At 44.8% G+C, this 22,340-nt stretch overlaps 1 protein-coding gene across 2 annotated transcripts in view; it reads right to left on the bottom strand.

Annotated features, from left to right (window-relative positions):
- Positions 1–331: 331 nt before the first annotated feature.
- PSTPIP2 (proline-serine-threonine phosphatase interacting protein 2) overlaps positions 332–22,340 on the bottom strand; it is a 65,749-nt gene continuing 43,740 nt past the window's right edge. For both annotated transcript variants that reach the window (XM_081881636.1, XM_081881637.1), the window contains exons 5-15: positions 19,403–19,509; positions 15,877–15,939; positions 14,255–14,353; positions 13,813–13,858; positions 11,999–12,078; positions 8,323–8,421; positions 6,933–7,029; positions 5,561–5,639; positions 2,710–2,744; positions 1,487–1,549; positions 332–774 (exon numbers count right to left, since the gene is read on the bottom strand). In XM_081881636.1, the coding sequence (XP_081737762.1) occupies positions 1,497–1,549; positions 2,710–2,744; positions 5,561–5,639; positions 6,933–7,029; positions 8,323–8,421; positions 11,999–12,078; positions 13,813–13,858; positions 14,255–14,353; positions 15,877–15,939; positions 19,403–19,509 (758 nt within the window). In that variant the 3' untranslated portion in view covers positions 332–774; positions 1,487–1,496. The remainder of the gene's footprint in view (positions 775–1,486; positions 1,550–2,709; positions 2,745–5,560; positions 5,640–6,932; positions 7,030–8,322; positions 8,422–11,998; positions 12,079–13,812; positions 13,859–14,254; positions 14,354–15,876; positions 15,940–19,402; positions 19,510–22,340) is intronic.

Here is a 22,340-nt window from a genome sequence, read left to right as displayed (position 1 = left end):
TTATTATTATTATTATTATTATTATTATTATTATTATTATTCTCAGAAAGCTGCATCCTGCATCACCAGAGTACACACAGCAGTGGAGAACCCCAGATGTTAGTGCCTTTATCTGATTTTGACTTACAGCCATCAAAAGATGGAATCATTTAAATGATTGAATCGTTGAGAGTCCTTCAGTTCTGGACTTCACTAGACTCAGAGTGATGCTTTAAAAAGAAAAAAGAAAATCAAACCTCTCTCCCATTCCACCTTGCCTTTTTCAATCCTAGCAAAGCTAGCAATCATATTAGCATCTCACTGTTCCTGAAAAGAGTTCAGGACAACGTAATGGGATTATCTCACTTTACCCTCACAACAACCCAGTGAGGTAGGTCACGAAGATAGCGAGCAATGTCCCCGAGGTCATCCACTTATGTATTTTCACTATTAGATGAGGATCTGAATTCAAGAGTCACACACCCAAACCCAATGGCCGAGACAGGACGCCACATCAACTGCTGAGCACTTAAGGGTATCTCTCCAACTCCCTCAAATGAAAAGTCTTTCGGATTTGTTGTGAGAAAAGTCAGAGGGTTTTTTTCCATTGCTGGCGCACGTCCTCCGTTGTGAATGAAATAATCTCCTCTGGAGATCTTGCTTTTAAACAGTCCAGCCGAAAACACAAGTCTTCAAGGATGGGAGAGTGGAGAGCAAGCCACAGCTTTTAATACGCTGTTATTTTATCACTCGCTTTCCTCAAGGAGGGGCAGCTGGGCAGAACGGCTTCAAGATCTGGAGAAAAGAAGGATACAGAAAGTCAGCAGAGTGCATCTAAACCGAAGGAAACTTCTAAAGGAGGTCAGGCTCCTGGGAGGGCAGAATGGCAGAGTCCACATCCTGGAGGTTGCTGGGAATCAATTCTGTGCTGAATGAATTGACTTCTAATTCATTTGGGGACCAAGCTGGAGGGTTTCTTACAGGGGTCGGGAACTGCCGACCGAAGGGACAAATTTGGCCCTCCAGCCCTCCCCATTTGGCTCAATGAAACTGAGAGAAGATTATATTAAAGCTATAGAGGCAATATATAAGAAACAAAAAGCCAAACTTATTCTCAATAATGAAATAACAGAAAAATTTTGTATGGAGAGGGGGACAAGACAAGGTTGCCCCTTGTCACCACTACTATTTATTATGGTACTGGAATTATTGATGAATGCCATAAGAAATGATAATAAAATAAAAGGTATCTCATTAGGGGGAAAGGAATATAAGATCAAAGCATTTGTGGATGACCTGATTCTGACGGTTGAAAACCCCAAAGAAAGTATAATACAGATAATTGAAAGCATTTTTATTTTGCAAACCGCTCTGTGACCCTTGGGTGAAGGGCGGTAAAGAAATTTAATAAAATATAAAAAATAAGCCATGAATGACGGGACGTAAACCCGGCCCGGCGCTGCTACATTCCCCCCCACCCACCCACCCTTGGAATCAGCAAACTTACACTCTCTGGGCTAATGGTGATGTATTAAACTGTATCCGTCCACCGTAGAGTATTCGGGATCTACTGTAAGAAGCAGATGAACAATAAATTAGCATTGCAAAAGATGGAAAGGGCACATGCGTGACAAGATGGCGCAACTGCCAGGAATCCCCAACTCGACTCGGGAAGTCCTGCGAGGGGAATCTCCTGACCTCTAGCAAAGAGATCTGTTTATTGAGCTTGCATCTTGCTTTGCTTACGCCGGGGGTGCCCAAACTTTTTTCAAAGAGGGCCAAATTTGATGAAGTCATTGAGCTTTTTGTTGTTGTTGTTGTTTTACAATTTTACCCCAAGTTGTTGTTTTTTAGGGTTGAAGTTGCTGAGCTTTTTAAAAGATTTTACCCCAGGACATATACTGCCACGGGAGCCAGATTAAACAAACCAGCGGGCCAGATATTAGGCCCCCGAAACAGACTTTGGACGAGCCCGGCTTACGCAGAGGTTAGGCCAGCGGTTCCCAAAATGGGACGATTATGTAGGGGGGGAACACGCTAAGAGACAAGGGGGTAACCGGGTGCAGGAGGTGTCACTGAACATCAGTCTTTGTATCACTGGATCAAATTCATCACTTTTGTTGAATCCGTTAAACTAAATTGTTTCAATTGGATTTTGAACGAATGTGCAGTTGTTTTGAACTTTGCAGCGTTGTTCTCTTCCTTAGTGGGCTGGGCAAACCACTATTTTAAGCAGCGCTATTTATAGGGTTGGAATCAGAGATGAGTTTATGGAAGCAAGAAAGTGGTGGCTCCAAAAACTTTGGGAATCACTGGGTTCGGCTCCGTCCGGTCATTACTGAGCATTTGTTGGGATTTGCTTGCAGAGAGGTTATACGAAAAAAATAGCAATGGTCCTGAATTCATATTGACTCACATTTTTTCAGTGAATCTCCCCATCAATTTCTAAACCTTAAAAAAAGCGGGTTTGTTGCACGTGGGTGACAGATTAAAGTGTGCGAGCAAACCTAAATTTTCTGGTAAGCACATCAATCTCTCCCAGAAAATGCTGATAGTCTGGAGGTGACCAGAGAATTTACAGCACCATCATAGTACAGGAATTCCCAGAGTTTCAGGACAGAGCAAGATGTGGGGGGGTCTGCGTTGGCTGCCCCCTCTCAAAATAAAAAGCAGCAGCAAAATTCTGAAAAATAATGCAGCTGGTTTGAAAGAAAACTTCTGGTTGCTTACATGGCCCGCTGGAAGGAATAGGTAGCTTTGGCCTCCTGCAGAGAGAGATGAAAAATTCATTATTATTATTTTCCATTTGTTGAATTTCTATACTGCCCTTCATTTTAGGATCACAGAGAGGTTTATGGTATAAAAATACATAACAGAGTAACAAACCAAACAATAATACACACACACATACATAGTTTAAAAAGGCCATAGATTATTTACCGTAATTAGCCAAAAGCCTGGGAGAAGAGGGAAGTTTTTGCCTGGCCCCTAAACTGAAGGACAAATGGCTTCTGATGGGTCTGGACTCTGGAGTAAATTTCTCGAGCAGAGCTGCAGGAGCAGCAGGTGCTCTGTTTCTTGGTTGCCATCTTGCCAAACGGGTGATATGGGAGAGGGAGGAGATGGCCTCGTTTCTGTTAACCCCAATGGAAGTTATCAACACCGCCCCTCTTAGCCAGAAAGTGGGTGGAAATGAACTTCCACAGGGCACTCTGTGAACATGATGAAGCGATCCACCTGTAAACAAATCCTTGCGTTGCCCAGAATCATTTTTGTCCAACTGGAAGTGCAGATTCTTGAACAGGGGTGTTTGTTCTGCTCGTGAACCAACACACATGGGAGGAAGGGAGGAAGAATAGGAGAAGGATGGATGGTTCTATTCCTGTGTTTTTCGGCTCATGAATCCAAGGCCACTTTTCTGGGCAGCTGTCAAGTCACAACCAAACCTGCTCCGAGCATCTTAAAGGCAGCCAAGACCATGTTATTGAAAGGTGCCCCTTAAGCATGTCAGTGTGTGAGACAAGAAACTCTCTTCTCCATGTCCCTAACCTGCAAGAAGTTCCACAGTAGTCTCTTATCCTCTGTGGAAGTTCATGGAAACTTATGAGGAGCTGAAGGAAAAACCTCCCATTACAGACAGAGACTTTTCTTCTTCTTTTTGGCTTTTAGACAGTTTTCGGCTGAGTCGATTTGAAAATACTGCAGAGCGGAGCAGGGAGAGGGACCAGCGACGAGGATTATTTCTTGACAACCTGGATGACGTCATCATGTTCCATCAAGTGGCTGAGTCCTACTTGCTGGGGGCTGGCGCCTAAATATATTCACTGAAGGTAGCAAGTGAGTCTCCCTGGAGAGAGCGTTCCACAGATGGGGAGCCACTGCAGAAAAGGCTTCGCGTGATGATTGCAGGGTCTGGGTTGGTTCAGAGGCAGTCCTTGAGGTATTGAGGTCCTGAGCTGTCTAAGTTTTTATAGGTCAAAACCAGCACTTTGAATTGGGCCCAGAAGCTAATTGACAGCTAGTGCAGTCAAGCCACGATCGGCATAATATGCTCAAACGATCTTGCTCTGGTGAGCAACCTGGCCACTGAATTCTGCACCAGCTGAAGTTTCCGAACCATCTTCAGAAGGGCATTTTCGCTGGCCAGGTTTAAATCAAATCCATCAAACCTCCTTTGGGGAAGGTTCTCAGGCAGGGTGGAAGGAGAAAGAACTTGCCCATGTGAAGACCACCTGGTGGAAACCCTTACACATATGGTTCTCAATTGTAAACTATATGCTTCCTGACAGTAAGAGCCATTCGACAGTGGAATTTGCTGCCAAGGAATGTGGTGGAGTCTCCTTCTTTGGAGGTCTTTAAGCAGAGGCTTGACAGCCATATGTCAGGAGTGCTCTGATGGTGTTTCCTGCTTGGCAGGGGGTTGGACTCAATGGCCCTTGTGGTCTCTTCCAACTCTATGATTCTATGATTCTATGCTGATCTCCGTCGGCAATTTCTAGATCAACTCTGTATCCCCAAATGGAAACCAGAGTCAGAGGTCATACATTTTCTATTACTTGGGAATGATCAGGAGCTCACCAAGTTAGTGGCTAAATATCTCTATTTGGTTTTTTGTCATCAAAATACACTGCGGACGTCTGATCTCCCTGGAGACCAAGAGATGTGACGATAGACTGCTCTGCCTCCTTTCTTTTAGCAAATGTTTTGTGACACTGGGGAAGTGATAATTCTGTATCCTCAGAGGCAGCCCTACATATAATGTGCTGCAGTAATCTAACCTAGAGGTTTATTAAAAAAATTAATAGAATTCAGCTTTTAGGGTTGTTGCTGTTGTTTCACTCATATGTCAAAAAGCCTTCTAAGCGGTTTACAACTACAGTGGTACTTCGCAAGACAAATGCCTCGAAAGACGAAAAACTTGCAAAAGGAAAGAGTTTTTTGAGTTGCTTCGCAAGACGGATTTCCCTATGGGCTTGCTTCGCAAGACGAAAATGTCTTGCAAGTTTGTTTCCTTTTTCTTAAAACCGTGCATTCACTTCGAGGAGCAACTCATAGCACGCGGTGTGGTAGCCTTTTTTGAGGTTTTTGAAGACTTTGGTGATTTTTGAAGCTTTTCCAAAGTCCGTGCTTCGCAAGACGAAAAAATCTCAAGACGAAAAAACTCGCGGAACGAATTAATTTCGTCTTGCGAGGCACCACTGTATAAAATTGATCCATAATCACACCTGCATGTTAACCCAGCAACAGACAGACAGTCTACACTAGTGAAACCATGAAGTGCCTTTTCTATTTTTATTCTTGCCAGGAGGTGCAATGCCATTAATACCATCTTATATTTATACTACTGAAAGGGTTTGTTTAGTTTTTTTGCATGTTACTACATTAGCTATTAAGCTGCTGTTTTATTGCACGGTTATAAAACTGTTCTTAGGACAGTTGGTTTTGAGATGTGTTCCCGTTTTCTCGGCTGTGAGTCGCTCCTTTTCCGCAAAGGCAGCGCACCACCAAAATGACTGTGATTGGCGTCCCCTGATGCAACTTAATCGATTAGTTAACTTGCGATTCCCTCCTTTATCCTTACCTCCCAGGGGCGGGGGCTTGATTTCTCCCTGGCGCTGCATTCTTCTGAGTGTTGTAATAGTTTTCGTAGACCACTGGATCTGCAGAGAGCGGAAGGGAGAGCAGGCAGATTGCAAAGCAGTCATCGTTTTGTAAAACAGGCTGCAGAACCATAGCCAAAAGCTGCTTGCTTCTTGGCCAAATTTTGGACGGGAAAGCCACTACAATTGTTACAGCTAGGGAGTAGAACATACTGAGAGGAAGACCCAGACAGAACCCTTCCCCCACCCTGAGTGCAACTTTTTTTGAAAAAAAATATATATTTTTATTGTTATCATTCACTTTAACATACCATACAGAAAAAGAAAGCAAATATCCATCACCACAAAACAACAAAGGGGAAAAAAATGATACATCAACTAGTAGTCTCTAAACCTTAAAAATAAAAATGTTCTTTTTCTATCAACCAGACTTCCCGTCTATTCCTTTCTTCAAATTCTCATTATTTGTTCACTGCCGTTACATAACAAGTTTTTTTTATAATTTAATAATCTTTAATCCATTCTTAGACTTTACATCATTCTTGAAACTACTGCTGAAATTATTTGAATGCTGCAAATGACCTTAAACTACAATGATTATTTTTCAAATAGATTTTAAAGACTTTCCATTTTGAAATAAATGCCTGTTTTGGTTTGCTTTTTGTTTTTTCCCCTGACATACTATCCCATTCCGCATATTCTGCCAGTTTTTGAATCCATTCTAATCTTGACAGAACTTTGTCACTCTTCCAATTTGCCACACTGAGAACTCTTGCTGTGACTGTGGCATATAAAAAGATCGCTCTTACCTTTTTGGGAATATCCAAATCTGTGATTCCCAAAAGGAAAGCTTCTGGTTTTCTCTTAAAGGATATTTTAAGCATTTTTTCAAATTCTATACGGATGTCCTCTCAAAAGACCTTAATTTCTTTACACTGCCACCACATGTGGAATAAAGTACCTGGCTTTTCTTTACACCTCCAACAATTACTTGAGATGCTTTTGTACATATTAGAAAATTTCCAGGGAGTTAGATAAATTTCCTTTGAGAGATATCTCTCTCAAAGCGTAACAAACCGTAAATTTCCAGATTATTTTCCACAGGTTTTCCCACTACTTCATGGTTATTGTATACCCGAAGTATTGCAACCACTTTACCACAGCCGCTGTGACCTCCTCCTCTTTGACTTCCCAGTCAAGGAAGAGTCATACCCCTGCGTGCAACTTTTTGACCCACACATAGTGACATTCCCCCTCTCTCTCTTTACAGGAAAAACGGATACCAAAAACGGACATGGTTCACCCACTGTTGTGATGTTCTCCGCATCCAGAATCTGAGATGGGTCCACTTACTTGGTGGGACGGTGCCTGTTTTGCGGGCATTCACAAAAAACTCGATGTCCTTCTCGATGCTGCACTGCTCCAGGCTCTTGCGTATCTCCTCGTAGTTCTGCAAGGTGCAAAACAGAAGGAATCATCCCTGGTCCTGAATGGGGTAACTGTGCCCCTGAAGGACCAGGTGCGCAGCCTGGGACTCATTTTGGATTCACAGCTGTCCATGGAGGTGCAGGTCAATTCTGTGTCCAGGGCAGCTGTTTATCAGCTCCATCTGGTATGCAGGCTGAGACCCTACCTGCCAACAGACTGTCTCGCCAGAGTGGTGCATGCTCTGGTTATCTCCCGCTTGGACTACTGCAATGCGCTCTATGTGGGGCTACCTTTGAAGGTGACCTGGAAACTGCAATTAATCCAGAATGTGGCAGCTAGACTGGTGACTGGGAGCGGCCGCCGGGACCACATAACACCGGTCCTGAGAGATCTGCATTAGCTCGCAGTACATTTCTGAGCCCAATTCAAAGTGTTGGTGCTGACCTTTAAAGCCCTAAATGGCCTCGGTCCTGTATACCTAAAGGTGCGTTTCCACCCCCATTGTTCAGCCCGGACACCGAGGTCCAGCTCCGAGGGCCTTCTGGCGGTTCCCTCACTGCGAGAAGTGAGGTTACAGGGAACCAGGCAGAGGGCCTTCTCAGTAGTGGTGCCTGCCCTGTGGAACGCCCTCCTATCAGATGTCAAGGAAATAAACAACTATCTGACTTTTAGAAGACATTTGAAGGCAGCCCTGCTTAGGGAAGTTTTTAATGTTTGATGTTTTATCTTGCCTGGCCAGATGGGCATGCTATAAGTAATACATTATTATTATTATTATTATTATTATTATTATTATTATTATTATTATTACTACTACTACTACTACTACTACTACTATTATTATCCCGGTGGCTCCAAAGAAATATTCTGACAAGGGGTCGGAAAGAAAGAGGGCACACCACCTCATCTTCGAAAGTGGCTTGTCTTCTGTTACGTCACAAGAGGTCAAATTATCTTTCTGAGAGGGAACAAAATCATCGGGGGCAAATTCAGGTTCTCTCAGTCCCTGCCAGTCCATTGGGTTCTACTTCCCACCAATGCCTCTGTCTCCATCCATTAAAAAAACCCAAACTTATTGGCACTGAACAGTGAGGGTCACAGCAAACAGGAAGCAGGAGATGTACGTTTGTGATCTCCAGAGTTAAGTGGAAATGAAACCAAGGATAGGGATGGGGAACCCATGGTCCCCCAGATGTTGAAGGACTCCAGGCCCCATCAACCCTAACCATTGTTCATGCTGGCCAGGGCTGATGGGAGCAGTTCTTGGTCTCCAGCCCTGTCCTGGAGAATGCAGACAATACGGTCCTCTACTTACCTCGTCGTTCTTGACACATTCCTGAGAGAGCTGGTTGACGTGGAGCCACAGAGCATTCCGGAAATAGTTTATCCTTTCGGTCTCTTGGCTCTCAAAGAACTGCAGAGGGAGAGAGGCAGAGGATAAGGCTGAATGTAGAGGCAAAATATCAGTATATAATTCTTTTGGAAAGAAGCTTGCTTTGGTCTTTTCCCCTTCGTTGGGAGTAATTATAACCTTAAGCACAGATAATAATTAGGAAACTAAACCCACACCAAAGAAACCCCACCTTTAAAAAAATCAGCAAATGAAGCAATCAGCATCGGACTTGAGAAACGGCAGCAAGTTGTCAATCTAACTTTTCAAAAGCAATCCCAAAATTGTGCAAATGTCTGGGAAGGTGCAGCTTGTGATGTTCGTCTCCCCTGGGGCATCAAGGTCCCCGTGCAAAAGGTTCTGTGCAACACGTTACTCACTAGTGCAATGGGGGCAGGAATTGCAAGGCAGCATTTAACTGATGCAACCAATAAAATTGTGTTCTCAGAGATAGCCATAAGAAGGCAATGAAGTATCAATTCCAGATTCTGAACAGGCTCCACCCACACCGCCTGTTTGTTTATTATTTGTCAAAATAACTAAAACTCTTTGAAAAATGCACTCTGACATAAGCAACACACTCCCTTTGGACCTGTCATTGTTTTTAGGAATGTTTTTCCTCAACACCCACACACAGCCATTGTTAGGATTATCTTTTACCATATCATTACAGATATAACATACTTCCTTACATTTCTGTCCCGCAAGGGCCCGGACTGACTCCAGCTACAAAAGCTAAGACTATTGGACTGGGGTGTTGTTTTGGGCTTTTGATGCCATTTTTAAAAATATTTATTTTAGATCTTAACGATTTATGTGGAAATTGGCTGTGTATTTTGTGATGATCTATTTACTACTTTTGTTACGTTGCAATCAGGGTCTTGAGAAAGAACAATGTTAAACAACAATTGATTACCTCCTTCTACCAGTCCACAATAGAAAGTGTCCTTTCATATTGTATTACAGTGTGGTACATTGGCTTGACAGCCACAGACAGAAAGTCTCTACAGAGGGTGGTGAATACAGCACATGATATCATGGGCTGTCCCTTGAGCCGCTAGATGACATCGCAAGGGATCGGTGCCTTAGGAAAGCGAGAAAAATTCTCAGGGACGATTCACACCCTGGCCAGCACCTCTTTAATTTTCCACCCTCAGGCAGGAGGTATAGAAGTATAATCAGTCGTACCAACAGGCTAAGAAACAGTTTCTATCCATGGGCTGTTAGGCTGCTGAACAGAAAATAATATAGTGCAACTGAATTTTGGGGTCGGTGTGTTGTGCGACAAGCACACAGAGTGCAATGAGGTTGAGTGTTTGTGTGGGGCGGGAGGGAGGCTTGGTTAATTTCATTGTACATAGGTTGTACACTGACAATACAGGTTGTACACTGACGGAGGAGCATCTCCACCCCCATCATTCTACCCAGACACTGAGGTCCAGCTCCGAGGGCCTTCTGGCGGTTCACTCACTATGAGAAGTGAGGTTACAGGGAACCAGGCAGAGGGCCTTCTTGGGAGTGGCACCCCACCTGTGGAATGCCCTCCCTCCAGATGTCAAAGAGAAAAATAACTACCAAACTTTTAGAAGACATCTGAAGGCAGCCCTGTTTAGGGAAGCTTTTAATGTGTAATAGATTATTGTATTTTAGTGTTCTGTTGGAAGCCGCCCAGGGTGGCTGGGGAAACCCAGCCAGATGGGTGGGGTATAAATAAATTATTATTATTATTATTATTATTATTATTATTATTATTATTATTATTCCATGATGTAAGCTGCCTTGTGCATGGTTTGAACTGTAGAAAGACACATACAAATAAAATAAAAAAGTTATATAACCTTGGTCTCTTGGATCTTAGTCAAACACAGTAAGTCCTACGCTCTATAAAACCGCTGCCGGGTTTTCAATCTGATTAGAACTGGCAAAGCGAGCCATCAATTTATACTCTTGAAATCCAGTTCTTTTTCATATGCTCAGGCTGACTGAAAAGCTAGAACAGAGTCTGAACATGAGCAACTGGGAGCTCTGGTCAGGCATTCTAAATAAAAGTACATAACACTCCCCCACAAAAAAATCATGCTGTGACAGTCTACCTCAGCCTGGCACCCTCCAGATGTTATCGAACTACAACTTCCATCAGCCCAAGCCAGTGTTGCATGCACCTAAATACCTGAAAAGAGCCCCATTCTTGAAAACATTTTGTTCAAAATCCTGCCTGCATCTCTGAAGCCTAGCTGTCAACTTATCCCTTTTCTTGTGAGGAATCCTATTCGGAATAAGGGAATTTCCCTTAAAAAAAAGGGAAACGACAGCTACACATACTTTAAATGCAATACAGTGGTGCCTCGCAAGACGAAATTAATCCATTCTGCGAGTCTCTTCGTCTAGCGGTTTTTTCGTCTTGCGAAGCACGGCTATTAGCGGCTTAGCGGCTATTAAAGGCTTAGCGGCTTAGCTGCTATTAGCAGCTTAGCGGCTTTAAGAAAACTGAAACAAACTCGCAAGAACTCGCAAGACGTTTCGTCTTGCGAAGCAAGCCCATAGGGAAATTCGTCTTGCGGAACGACTCAAAAAACAGAAAACTTTCGTCTAGCGAGTTTTTCGTCTTGCGAGGCATTCATCTTGCGGGGCACCACTGTAATCTTAACACTATTTCCGGTTCCCCAAGAAAGAATGCAGATATTCGAGTTGCTTTCGAGAACTTGAGGACATCTAAAAAGCAATCCCTGCCCAGCAAATGTTTTTCTTGCAACACTCTGACTTTATTTGTGGGCTGCCCCCTTTTCCACGGGGCAGGGTGGGTCTCCTCCCTGCAGCTTTTCAAAGAAACCTCACCCGCTTGAGGAAGTGATTGGCAATCCTCTGTTTTGTTACACATACGCACACCCAAAGGACAATCCAAAACACAAAACGTTCAAAGACGAGGGATGAAGTTTCCTCCACACACTTATTTCTGTGTTTTGGCTAGCTAATCTGGATATGGAACAACTGATTGGTTCAAAATTGGGAAAGGAGTATGACAAGGCTATATATTGTCTTCCAGCTTATTTAACTTATATGCAGAATTCATCATGTGAAAGGCTGGGCTGGATGAATCCCAAACCGGAATTAAGATTCCCGGAAGAAATATCAACAACCTCAGATATGCAGATGACACAACCTTTTAAAAAATAATAATAATAATAATCTTTATTAGTTTTTCAATTAGATACTCAACACACACATATTGTATTACATTTTACCTTTATACTTGCTCTTCAGAGCTGACTTCCCTCCTTCCTTCTTCTGGTTTTTTATGTCACATATAATTTTATCGCATTATTTTCTTCCATTTTGTATATTGTTATTCATTTTCCATATTTTGTCCATAGTGTATCGATAAACAAATAAATCCTCGGGTTTATACAATTCTTGTTGTCTGTCTGTATTCATTTACAACTACTGTTAGTTATATTAGTTTCCTTATACCTATTATTTTCATTACCCATCACTTTTCTTAATCTTTCCCGTTATGAGGTTTATTTCCAATTCTACTGATTTCACGATTTCATCTTATCTTTCCTATAAGAGGCAGCCAAACCTTTGTTATATTCGTATTTACCTCACACGCCTTGACATGCTCATTCTTCCATTCTTCCCTGATCTTCTCCAGGGCACCAACGTTCGCCTGATACACCCTGTCTGCAGTTGGAGAAATAAAAAAAAAAGAAATCTGGTCACGTCAAGAGAAGATGGGCAGAAGATGGGCACAGAATTGTAGAATTGGAAAGGGACCCCAAGAGTCAAGTTCAATTCCACTGGCAGTGCAAGAATCACAGCTATAGAAGCTTTGACAGTTGGCCATCCAACCTTGGTTTAAAGACCTCCAAGGAAGGAGAGCCCACCATCTCCCATGGGACTTCATTCTACCACCGAACGGCTCTTTCCGTCAGAAAGTTACGATACGATAATCTTTGTTGTCATTCTTCCACACAGAACAATGAAATTGAAAAATCTACATAAGACATTCAAAACCCAACAAACCTGCTATCCCAGCTAACCCAACCTGGTTAGCCCCCTAAAAACTCTGATACCCCATTTTTAAATACAATATTCTCCCATACAGACTCCTTAAAGGTAAAGGGACCCCTGACCGTTAGGTCCAATCGTGGCCGACTCTGGGGTTGCGGCGCTCATCTCACTTTATTGGCTGAGGGAGCCGGCGTACAGCTTCCAGGTCATGTGGCCAGCATGACTAAGCCGCTTCTGGCGAACCAGAGCAGCGCACGGAAACGTCGTTTACCTTTCCGCCGGAGCGGTACCTATTTATCTACTTGCACTTTGAGGTGCTTTCGAACTGCTAGGTTGGCAGGAGCTGGCACCGAGCAACAGGAGCTCATCCCATGGCAGGGATTCAAACCGCCGACCTTCTGATCGGCAAGCCCTGGGCTCTGTGGTTTAACCCACAGCGCCACTCGTGTCCCTTACAGACTCCTTACAATGCGTTTAAAACCAAAATCGCATTTGGGTAGAAACTGTTTCTCAGGCGGCTAGTCCTATTCTTTATAACCCTGTGCCTTCTTCCAGAAGGCAGAAGCTGAAAGAGATCATTTCCGGGGTGTGCACTATCCTGCGCTATCCCTGCAGCTTTCTTATGGCACCTGGAAGCGTAAATTTGATCCAAGGTGGGAAGAGTGCACCCAGTTATTCTCTCCGCAGTCTTTACAACCCTGGACAGCATTGTTTTTCTCCTGACCATGCAGCTCCCAAACCACACACACAGACCATAAGTTAATACACTCTCCACAGTACAATGGTAAAATGCCATCAACAGGTCCTTTGATTGTTTTTCCGGAGGATTCTCAGAAAACATAACCTCTGCTGTGCTCTGTTCATCAGGTCTTTGCTGTTTTCTCCCCAGGTTAGGTCATCTCTCAACTCCATTCCCAGAAATCAAAACACCGAGACCTGTTCCACACACTTCCCCTCAATAATAAGTGGCTGAATATTCAATTTACATTTCCTAAAGTCCACAGTAATCTCTTTTGCTTTCTTTAAGTTAAGGAGTTAAGTTGTTTTTCCTGCACCACTCCCCCAACTGCTCAACTTCCTTCCCCTCTCCAGCCATAATTAAACCAACCACCATTGTATCATCTGCAAACTTAATGATCTTATTACTGGGGTATTTGGGGGCACAGTCAGCTGTGTAGAGCGTTCTTCCTGATGTTCAGTCGGAATCTCCTTTCTTTAAACCTGAATCCAGCAGAAAAGGAGTGAGCTCCTTCCACCATGTTGTTAACCCTTCAGATATTTAAAGGAAATCACAGAATTGTAGAGTTGGAAGGGGCCGCTGCAGACAAAGCTGCTGCTAAAGGCAGCAGAGCAGAGGTCCGTGCAAAAGTTGGCAACCCAACTTTTCTGGGGACGTGAACTCACCCGAATCTTCCAGGGCTGTCTTTGTTTGAGCCAACTTCACGAAGAGCTGGAAGGGAATAAAAAGGAAGGAGGTCAATCGTCATTCGGCCAGCCAGGAGAGCAGCTCTGTGAGGAAAAGTTGGGCAGATGGGTCTCCAACCGCCATCTTGGTTAAGGGAAGGGGGCCTGACCTCAGCCTTCCCTAGAACTTCCATTTTGTTTAGAAGGTACCTTCTACCACATGTGGTGGACCTACAAATAGGTACATAAAGGCTTTCTGGGAAATGATATATAATGAGTTAATGAAAATGTTGAAAAATACATTTGTTAAGAAACCGAAAGCTCCCCACCACTGAGCTATGGTCCTCCCTCTTTCATCTCCCTATTTTTGGCCTTGTTTAGGGTCATACTTCAGCTCCACCCAGCTCCCTCTCCCCACGACCCCCCCTTGCACCTTCCTAACCTTTTCCTGCTGCTTTTGCGTGACCAGGTTGGCGCTCCGGTGGACGGCCTGCTCCGCCTCATCCTTGTCCCGGCACCTTTGCTCATACAGCCTCTTGGCCTGAGGGGAAACCAGGATGCAACAGGTTGCAAAGGATGTACATCAAAGGGTTACGACAGAGACCGTATCAACTTTGGACCAGGCTACCTATGAGATTGGCCTTGCGTGTTCAGACCCAGAAACCTCCCCCTTAAATAAATTCACAATTGACTCAAATTTTAGGTTTGGTTTTTGGCAGAATTTAGGCCACAACTTTATTGATTACAGAAAGTGACTGGTTGCATAGGCTCTGGTTCGACTAGCTCCCTGCCATGCAGGTAGCGCTGACCCAGGGCACCAGCATAGGTCAGCCAAGGGTGAACACCTGGATAAGCGGAAAGCTGGGCACGGGAACAGGCCATCTCTGCCACCCAAATGTCCCTGTGGACTCAGGCATGGGCACAACCCCCTCTCAGGTGTTGACCAAACCATCGAGTCCCTGGATTCCTTTAACGGAATACACATAGGGATGGCGAGAGCATTCTCCCATCCCTATCACCTGAACCAGAGCCTATCTGCAACCTTACAAGTTGTGACGATTTGCTACGCAGCAGGCAAAACCCAAACGGCAACAGCCAATCGGCCAAGTGGGGGAAATTCCTGCCGTGCCCCTGTCCCAACGTGCCCCTGTCCCAACGACAGATGACACATGACGGCATAGCAAGGTCAAGCGCAAAGCCCTAAAAGTAGGGAGAGGTGGGTGGGTGTTCCGAATGCACGTGCCAAAAGAGGAAGCTCTGGGTCACATAAAGTAAAGGTAAAGGGACCCCTGACCATTAGGTCCAGTCGTGACTGACTCTGGGGTTGCAGCGCTCATCTCGCTTTATTGGCCAAGGGAGCTGGTGTACAGCTTCCGGGTCATGTGGCCAGCATGACTAAGCCGCTTCTGGAGAACCAGAGCAGCGCACAGAAACGCCATTTACCTTCCCGCTGGAGCGGTACCTATTTATCTACTTGTACTGGCATGCTTTCGAACTGCTAGGTTGGCTAGGATCAGGGACCAAGCAACGGGAGCTCACCCTGTCACGGGGATTTGAACTGCCGACCTTCTGATCGGCAAGCCCTAGGCTCAGTGGTTTAACCCACAGCGCCACCCGCGTCCGTGCATGGGTATAAATAGGTCCCTCAAACCATTTAGACTGCGTCCCATTGGCCAGATTGCACCCAGCTTCGAGGGACCTACCAATCGGGTATTGTGGCTGACCAATGTACCCATCCACAACACAGGGTGTTGGTTGTCCAGGTCCTCCCGATTTGTCCCATAAATGCTCTCTGGATTGCTTCAACTTGTGGCAGCAACACAGCCACAGGTGTCACATATAATACCTGCTCTGCTTTTGTAAGAAACTGATTTTTGGAACTCCCTGCCTCTTGATGACCAGCCAGGCACTGTTTTATTCTCTCTGCAAATTGTGCTGAGGCTTTCTACACTCAGGCTCGTCTCGCCGAATGAAGCTGAACCTGCTTCACCACACGACTGCCAGAGAGGGTGATCTGCAAGGGCATGTGGTATCTTAAGAACCAGGGGAGAAGAATTAACTCACGTCCAGGGTTTTCTTGTACTGCAGATTCCGGTTTTTGTGAATCGCGTCCATTATGAGTTCGATCTGCGGAAAGAGTACCAGGGTTAGTGGAGCCTTTTGCTCTTCAGCAGAACAGGGAAGGAAAGAGAAATCCGTTTCCCCTTTCTAAATATAGAAGGCCACACGTGTTTTACAAGGAGAGGAATTACCGCGAACGTCTTCCGCTTCATCTTGCAAAACTGAATTGTCATGTCTTTGCTACAGGCCTCCGATTTGGACACCTAACAGAGAATCTGAATTCCACTGAATTCTTGAGGTTTGTTAAAGGGTTGTATTTCCTGATAACCGAAGCAGAGCACCAGTAAAAGACCTTAAATCATGCCGAAAGCACAGCAGCTTCACTTTGCTTCCTCATGTACTACTTGAAATTCTTTCATTCCCTTTGCAGACCCATGGCAGCTAGAAATTTGGTTTAATTTAACCAAAGATGAGTTTCTTTGTTGATTCAGGTCAGAGGAGACAGGGTTTTCAGCTAGGCTTTTGGGCTTGATCTTGAGGAGTTTCACGACACTACTATGGTTCTTATTTTTTATTGGTTCCAAAGTTTAATATTTTATTGCTAAGTCGCTTTGAGTTCACTGTTCCTTTAAAAAAGCAACTGATACGTGCAATAAAATAATGGATTCATAGCTGGATCCTGCCCTGCATTTTTCAGCGGGGAGGGTATAATTATAGAAGCTCTTAGTTTGAAAAGGAAATTCAAAACCTAAAGCTTTTTCTCCAGAGCTTAGAAATGCAGAAACGCAAGATATCGCCCTCAAACAAGGAAGCTGTGCTCTGTTACCTGGTCTGAGCCCTATGCAGTTAAGGTGCAAGCTGGATTTTGTTCCACTAGCGGAGGAGAGGGGGAAGCAGTTGTGAAAGGAATGAGGAAATTAAAATGGGCAGACAAGAAACTCTGCCATGTCCAATAGCGGTAGAGAAGTTCGGGTGCTGAATGGAGGTTGTTTTCTTCTTGGAACCAGAGTTTAAGAAGAAGAAGAGTTTGGATTTGATATCCCGCCTTTCACGCCCTTTAAGGAGTCTCAAAGCGGCTAACATTCTCCTTTCCCTTCCTCCCCCACAACAAACACTCTGTGAGGTGAGTGGGGCTGAGAGACTTCAGAGAAGTGTGACTGGCCCAAAGTCACCCAGCAGCTGCATGTGGAGGAGCGGGGAAGCGAACCCGGTTCCCCAGATTACGAGACTACCGCTCTTAACCACTACACCACACTGGCTCTCAAATGTTTATCACATTTTAGGGCTCCCAAACACAATGGGAACTGGAATTGCCACCTGCGGGGTGGTGTGGCAAGCACAAATGTGTGCGTGCTCAATCCCTGGAGTGGCAGCCTATTTATTATTTCTACCGAAAGATGGTGGAGATTACCTGTACCTGAACATCACAATCTGCGTGCCTGAGCTCAGCAATCTCTGTGCTGCTTGTGGCTCTGTGTTTAGTTGCAATGTAAAGTCTTGCGTGAATTCCCCAAAACCATTATTTTGCTTTTATCAAAGTTCATACACAATTTCATTCTGGACAGAGAGTCAATACAGGAATTTAACAATTGCTTTAAACCAATTCTTGTCCGGGAAAGCAAAATCATATCATCTACGTATAGGAGGATGGGAATGATTAATGCATTGAGTTTTGGGCTGTGGGCATCCACCTGTCTTAGTGAAGATGCGAGGTCATTAAGAAAAAGGTTAAAAAGAGAGGGAATAAAGATGGAATCAGTGTCAGCGAATCATCCTGTGTCTGTGGGGAGTCTGCTACAGCCTTCCAAAATTTCTTATGACCTCTCGTTAGGATGGCTGAAAGTAATGTATCCCAACATGCCTGATTATATCTTATCCGGCTGAGCTGGAAAGTTTCCCTGAGTTGTCGGGATCTGGAGAAGTAAATATCAGGCATACACACACACACACACACACACACACACACACACACACACCCCTTGGGTTAAGTACTTAATTCGTTCCAGAGGTCCGTTCTTAACCTGAAACTGTTCTTAACCTGAATACAGTGGCACCTTGGTTCTCAAACTTAATCCATTCCGGAAGTCTGTTCCAAAACCAAGGCGTGTTTTCCCATAGAAAGTAATGCAAAACGGATTAATCCGTTCCAGACTTTTAAGAACAACCCCTAAAACAGCAATTTAAGATGAATTTTACTATCTAATGAGACCACTGAACCATAAAATGAAAGCAGTAATCAATGTACAGTGGACGCTCGGGTTGTGAACATGATCCGTGCGGGATGCACATTCGCAACCAGCATTCGCAACCCGCAGCGGCACATCTGCACACGCGCGGGTTGCGATTTGGCGCTTCTGTGCATCCGCGACCGCCGAAACCCAGAAGTAACCCGTTCCGGTACTTCCGGGTTTCGGCAGTAACCCAAAAAAACACAACCTGAAACATCTGTAACCCGAGGTATGACTACAGTGGTACCTCGGGTTAAGTACTTAATTTGTTCTGGAGGTCTGTTCTTAACCTGAAACTGTTCTTAACCTGAAGCACCACTTTAGCTAATGGGACCTCCTGCTACCGCCATGCCGCTGGAGCACGATTTCTGTTCTCATCCTGAAGCAAAGTTCTTAACCCAAGGTAATATTTCTGGGTTAGTGGAGTCTGTAACCTGAAGTGTATGTAACCTGAAGCGTATGTAACCCGAGGTACCACTGTACTGTACTATAAAATAAATAAGACAGTATTGTAGATGATAAAAATAATCATCCACACAGTCACAAAAACAAATTAACCAAAAATGCCTCAAAAACAAAAACGCAAAATAAATAGCAAAAACAAAAGTGCCAAACTTAACCCGTTCCAGAAGTTTGTTTGACTTCTGAAATGTTCAAAAACCAAGGGACAGCCTTCCCTGAACAGGCCTGCCTTCAGATGTTATCTAAATGTCAGGTAGCTGTTTATCTCTTTGACATCTGATGGGAGGGCGTTCCACAGGGCGGGTGCCACTACCGAGAAGGCCCTCTGCCTGGTTCCCTGTAGCTTTGCTTCTCACAATAAGGGAACCGCCAGAATGCCCTCAGAGCTGGACCTCAGCGTCCGGGCAGAACAATGGGGGTGGAGATGCTCCTTCCGGTATACTAGGCCAAGGCCGTTTATTTACCTTTCCAACTGCTATCCCGTGTTTTCTTTGGTCGGGAACGGACAACGATTTTGGACCTTTGTTCCAGGTTAACAGTATCACACCTCTCTTGCCCATGAGGCGGGGTGAAGCACCCGCCTCAGGTGATGGGAGCACAAGAGGTGCCGCTCTGCCCAACCCACCGTTGCCACCAGAATAGCGACAAGAGGGAGGCATTCCAGCGTGTGCCATCGTCGCTCATCTTTCCTGTCCCGAGCGGAGAAGCCAAGTGTCAACATTTTGCAGAATGCCCTATCTCTGGGAAGGAGAAGCGGGACAGGCCTCAGGCGGCAAAATGGCACCGGCCGCCCCCATCTGTCTCCAAGGACCTTCTCCAACCCCTCTCGTGCTCCTGACCTTTTTGCGATGGAGCTTTTGTTTCTCCCGGAAGTCCTCCATCTTCCTAGCCTCTTCGCGCAATGTTTGGGCCAACTGGATGTGGCTCTGCCCGACGCTGTCCACCTCTGAAAGCAAGGATATGATAAGAAAGAGATAAAAGTGTAATATGAAAACTTCAGTAAGTTAAAAGTGATGTTGTGCAATTTTTCTATTACTACTTATATATTGTTAAAATTGGTTAATTGTAATGCATTGATGTAGAAACTACTGTGGTTTTTTTCCTTTGCTATTGTTGAATTCTAAATAAAGTATTCTTTTTAAAAAAATATATGAAAGCAAGGAACGGTATAACAAAAGAATCACTGGGAGGAAATGTAAATGGCAGGCTTTGTTCCTCCTCGCCACCCAAATCTGGAAAGAATGTCACTTTTACTGCTGCTTTGCAGAAGGGAAACCGAGGCTGAAGCACAACAACAACATTCCCAAGGTCATCTGACGTGGAGTTTCCGACTAAAACGCTGTGATTAATTTTTTTATATACAGTGAATGTTGCAGTTTTCGTTACTTTATTTTTTGCTTAATTCTGCTATAGCGGCAATAATAATGTTGGGGAAACATCTCAGAACAACTAGCAAAACAGGATGCCATGTGAATGTTCCAGTAGAAATCCACCACTAACACACAATTGTTCCGTCAACCACATGTTGCAGAATACAGCCCCTAAGGAAACACCAGTCTGCAGGGACAGGGTTTAGAAGCGTTTAGTAGAGATGTTCCCATCCAGCTAAGCTGCTCCCCACCAAATTAATATGGGGCTGAACAGGGAAAACAGGTGCCCTAGGGAGACAGTGGAATTACCAATGCTGGTACCATGGGTTCAAGTTCACAAATTTTGTTGAATTAATCTTAATGTTTCTAATTGGAATTTGGAATGAAGATGAAATTAATGGCTACTGTTTGGATTGCTCTCATGTTATTATCGTCCTTCGTGGGCTGTGCAAACCGCTATTCTGAATAATGATTTTTAGGGGTGGTTCTGTGGGTTAAACCACAGAGCCTAGGACTTGCCAATCAGAAGGTTGGCGGTTCAAATCCCCACAACAGGGTGAGCTCCCGTTGCTCGGTCCCTACTCCTGTCAACCTAGCAGTTCAAAAGCACGTCAGAGTGCAAGTAGATAAATAGGTACCGCTCCGGCAGGAAGGTAAACGGCGTTTCCGTGCGCTGCTCTGGTTCGCCAGAAGCGGCTTAGTCATGCTGGCCACATGACCCAGAAGCTGTGCGCCGGCTCCCTCGGCCAGTAAAGCGAGATGAGCGCCGCAATCCCAGAGTCGGTCATGACTGGACCTAATGGTCAGGGTTCCCTTTACCTTTACTTTACTAGGGATGAGTTTATGGAACTCCCCCCAAAAAGTTTGAGAATCGCTCAGCAACGGCATGAAAAGGGCAGTATTTCGAACGGATAAATAAACAAATCCTTAGCCACTCGCCTTTTCTGTCCTATTGTACAGTCTTCACTGATGCTTATTTTTAAAAGGTTATGGTGGACTGCCGAAAGGGGTTTGATAAAATTCTGTTCTAATCCGTTCAGATGCCTGAAACGAGGGCGAAGGAGCCCTTGATTCCCACGAGACCTTTCTCACAATTCCCCCGTTGCGTTTTCACCGTTGTTCGCCAGTTCCTCCCTGTGAGGAACCAAGACGACTTTGGGAATTCCAGGGTCAGTCCAGCCAACACCAAAAAAATGCCACTAAACTGGCAACGTGGGAAACTCCCCTGCCTGGAGGCTGCCTATCAAGTGGGAAGCCATCCAAGGCTGAGAATATCCATAAAAAAAACACCAACCCACATTTCATGTTGCAGGCAAGCAGGGTTCCTAGAAACCCCATGGACTTTTGCAGAAACACTGCTCAGGTTTCACAAATGCATTATGAAACGCAGACATTCCTGGCATTGCACTGTTCTCTGTTTCTGTCCAAGGATCCTTAATGTGTGGCAGTTTTTCTGCGCTCATGTCTTTCACCCTCTGTCAAGGGCGGTGAGAGTGTTTATTTCTGCTCCACGGACCCAGGGTGCAAAGACAGGAGCGCTTCCAAACTAAAAGGCCTGAGAGAGTCATTAAGCAAACAAAGGCAAGGAGCTCGTGGCAGAATCAGAGGCTGGGCAGACTATGCTATGCTTTAGCCTCTCTTAAAGGAATAAAAAGCAAACAAAGGATGCTTTCTTATACTGAAAGCAATGACAAACCTAGACAGCAAACCTAGGCAAACCTAGACAGCATCTTAAAAAGCAGAGCCATCACCTTGCTAACAAAGGTCCGTATAGTTAAAGCTATGGTTTTCACAGTAGTGATGCATGGAAGTGAGTGCCGGACCATAAAGAAGGCTGATCGCCGAAGAATTGATGCTTTTCAATTATGGTGCTGGAGGAGACTCTTGAGAGTCCCATGGACTTCAAGAAGATCAAACGTATCCATTCTTAAGGAAATCAGCCCTGAGTGCTCACTGGAAGGACAGATCCTGAAGCTGAGGCTCCAATACTTTGGCCACCTCATGAGAAGAGTCGAGTCCCTGGAAAAGCCCCTGATGTTGGGAAAGACTGAGGGCACAAGGAGAAGGGGACGACAGAGGACGAGGTAGTTGGACAGTGTTCTCGAAGCTACCAGCATGAGTTTGACCAAACTGCGGGAGGCAGTGGAAGACAGAAGTGCCTGGCGTGCTCTGGTCCAGGGGGTCACAAAGAGTCGGACATGACCAAACAACAACATCTTATACTGAGTCAGAGGATCTCAGGGAAGGGCAGAGCACATCCTTTGTGAGGACAACTGCCCATTCAGCTCTGCTGCTGGCATCTCTGGTCCCCTATCTGACACCCTGAACTATTCAACCCCGGCACAAAAATGGAAGCAAGAAGAATTACCGACAAAAGAAGAATGGCAAATGAAATTAATGGACTATG

This window comes from Podarcis erhardii, assembly GCF_964252035.2.
Source record: "Podarcis erhardii genome assembly, chromosome: 11".
NCBI classification, from domain to species: domain Eukaryota; kingdom Metazoa; phylum Chordata; class Lepidosauria; order Squamata; family Lacertidae; genus Podarcis; species Podarcis erhardii.
The sequence above is the reverse complement of the archived record's forward strand: the minus strand, read 5'-3'. Positions and strand labels throughout refer to the sequence as shown.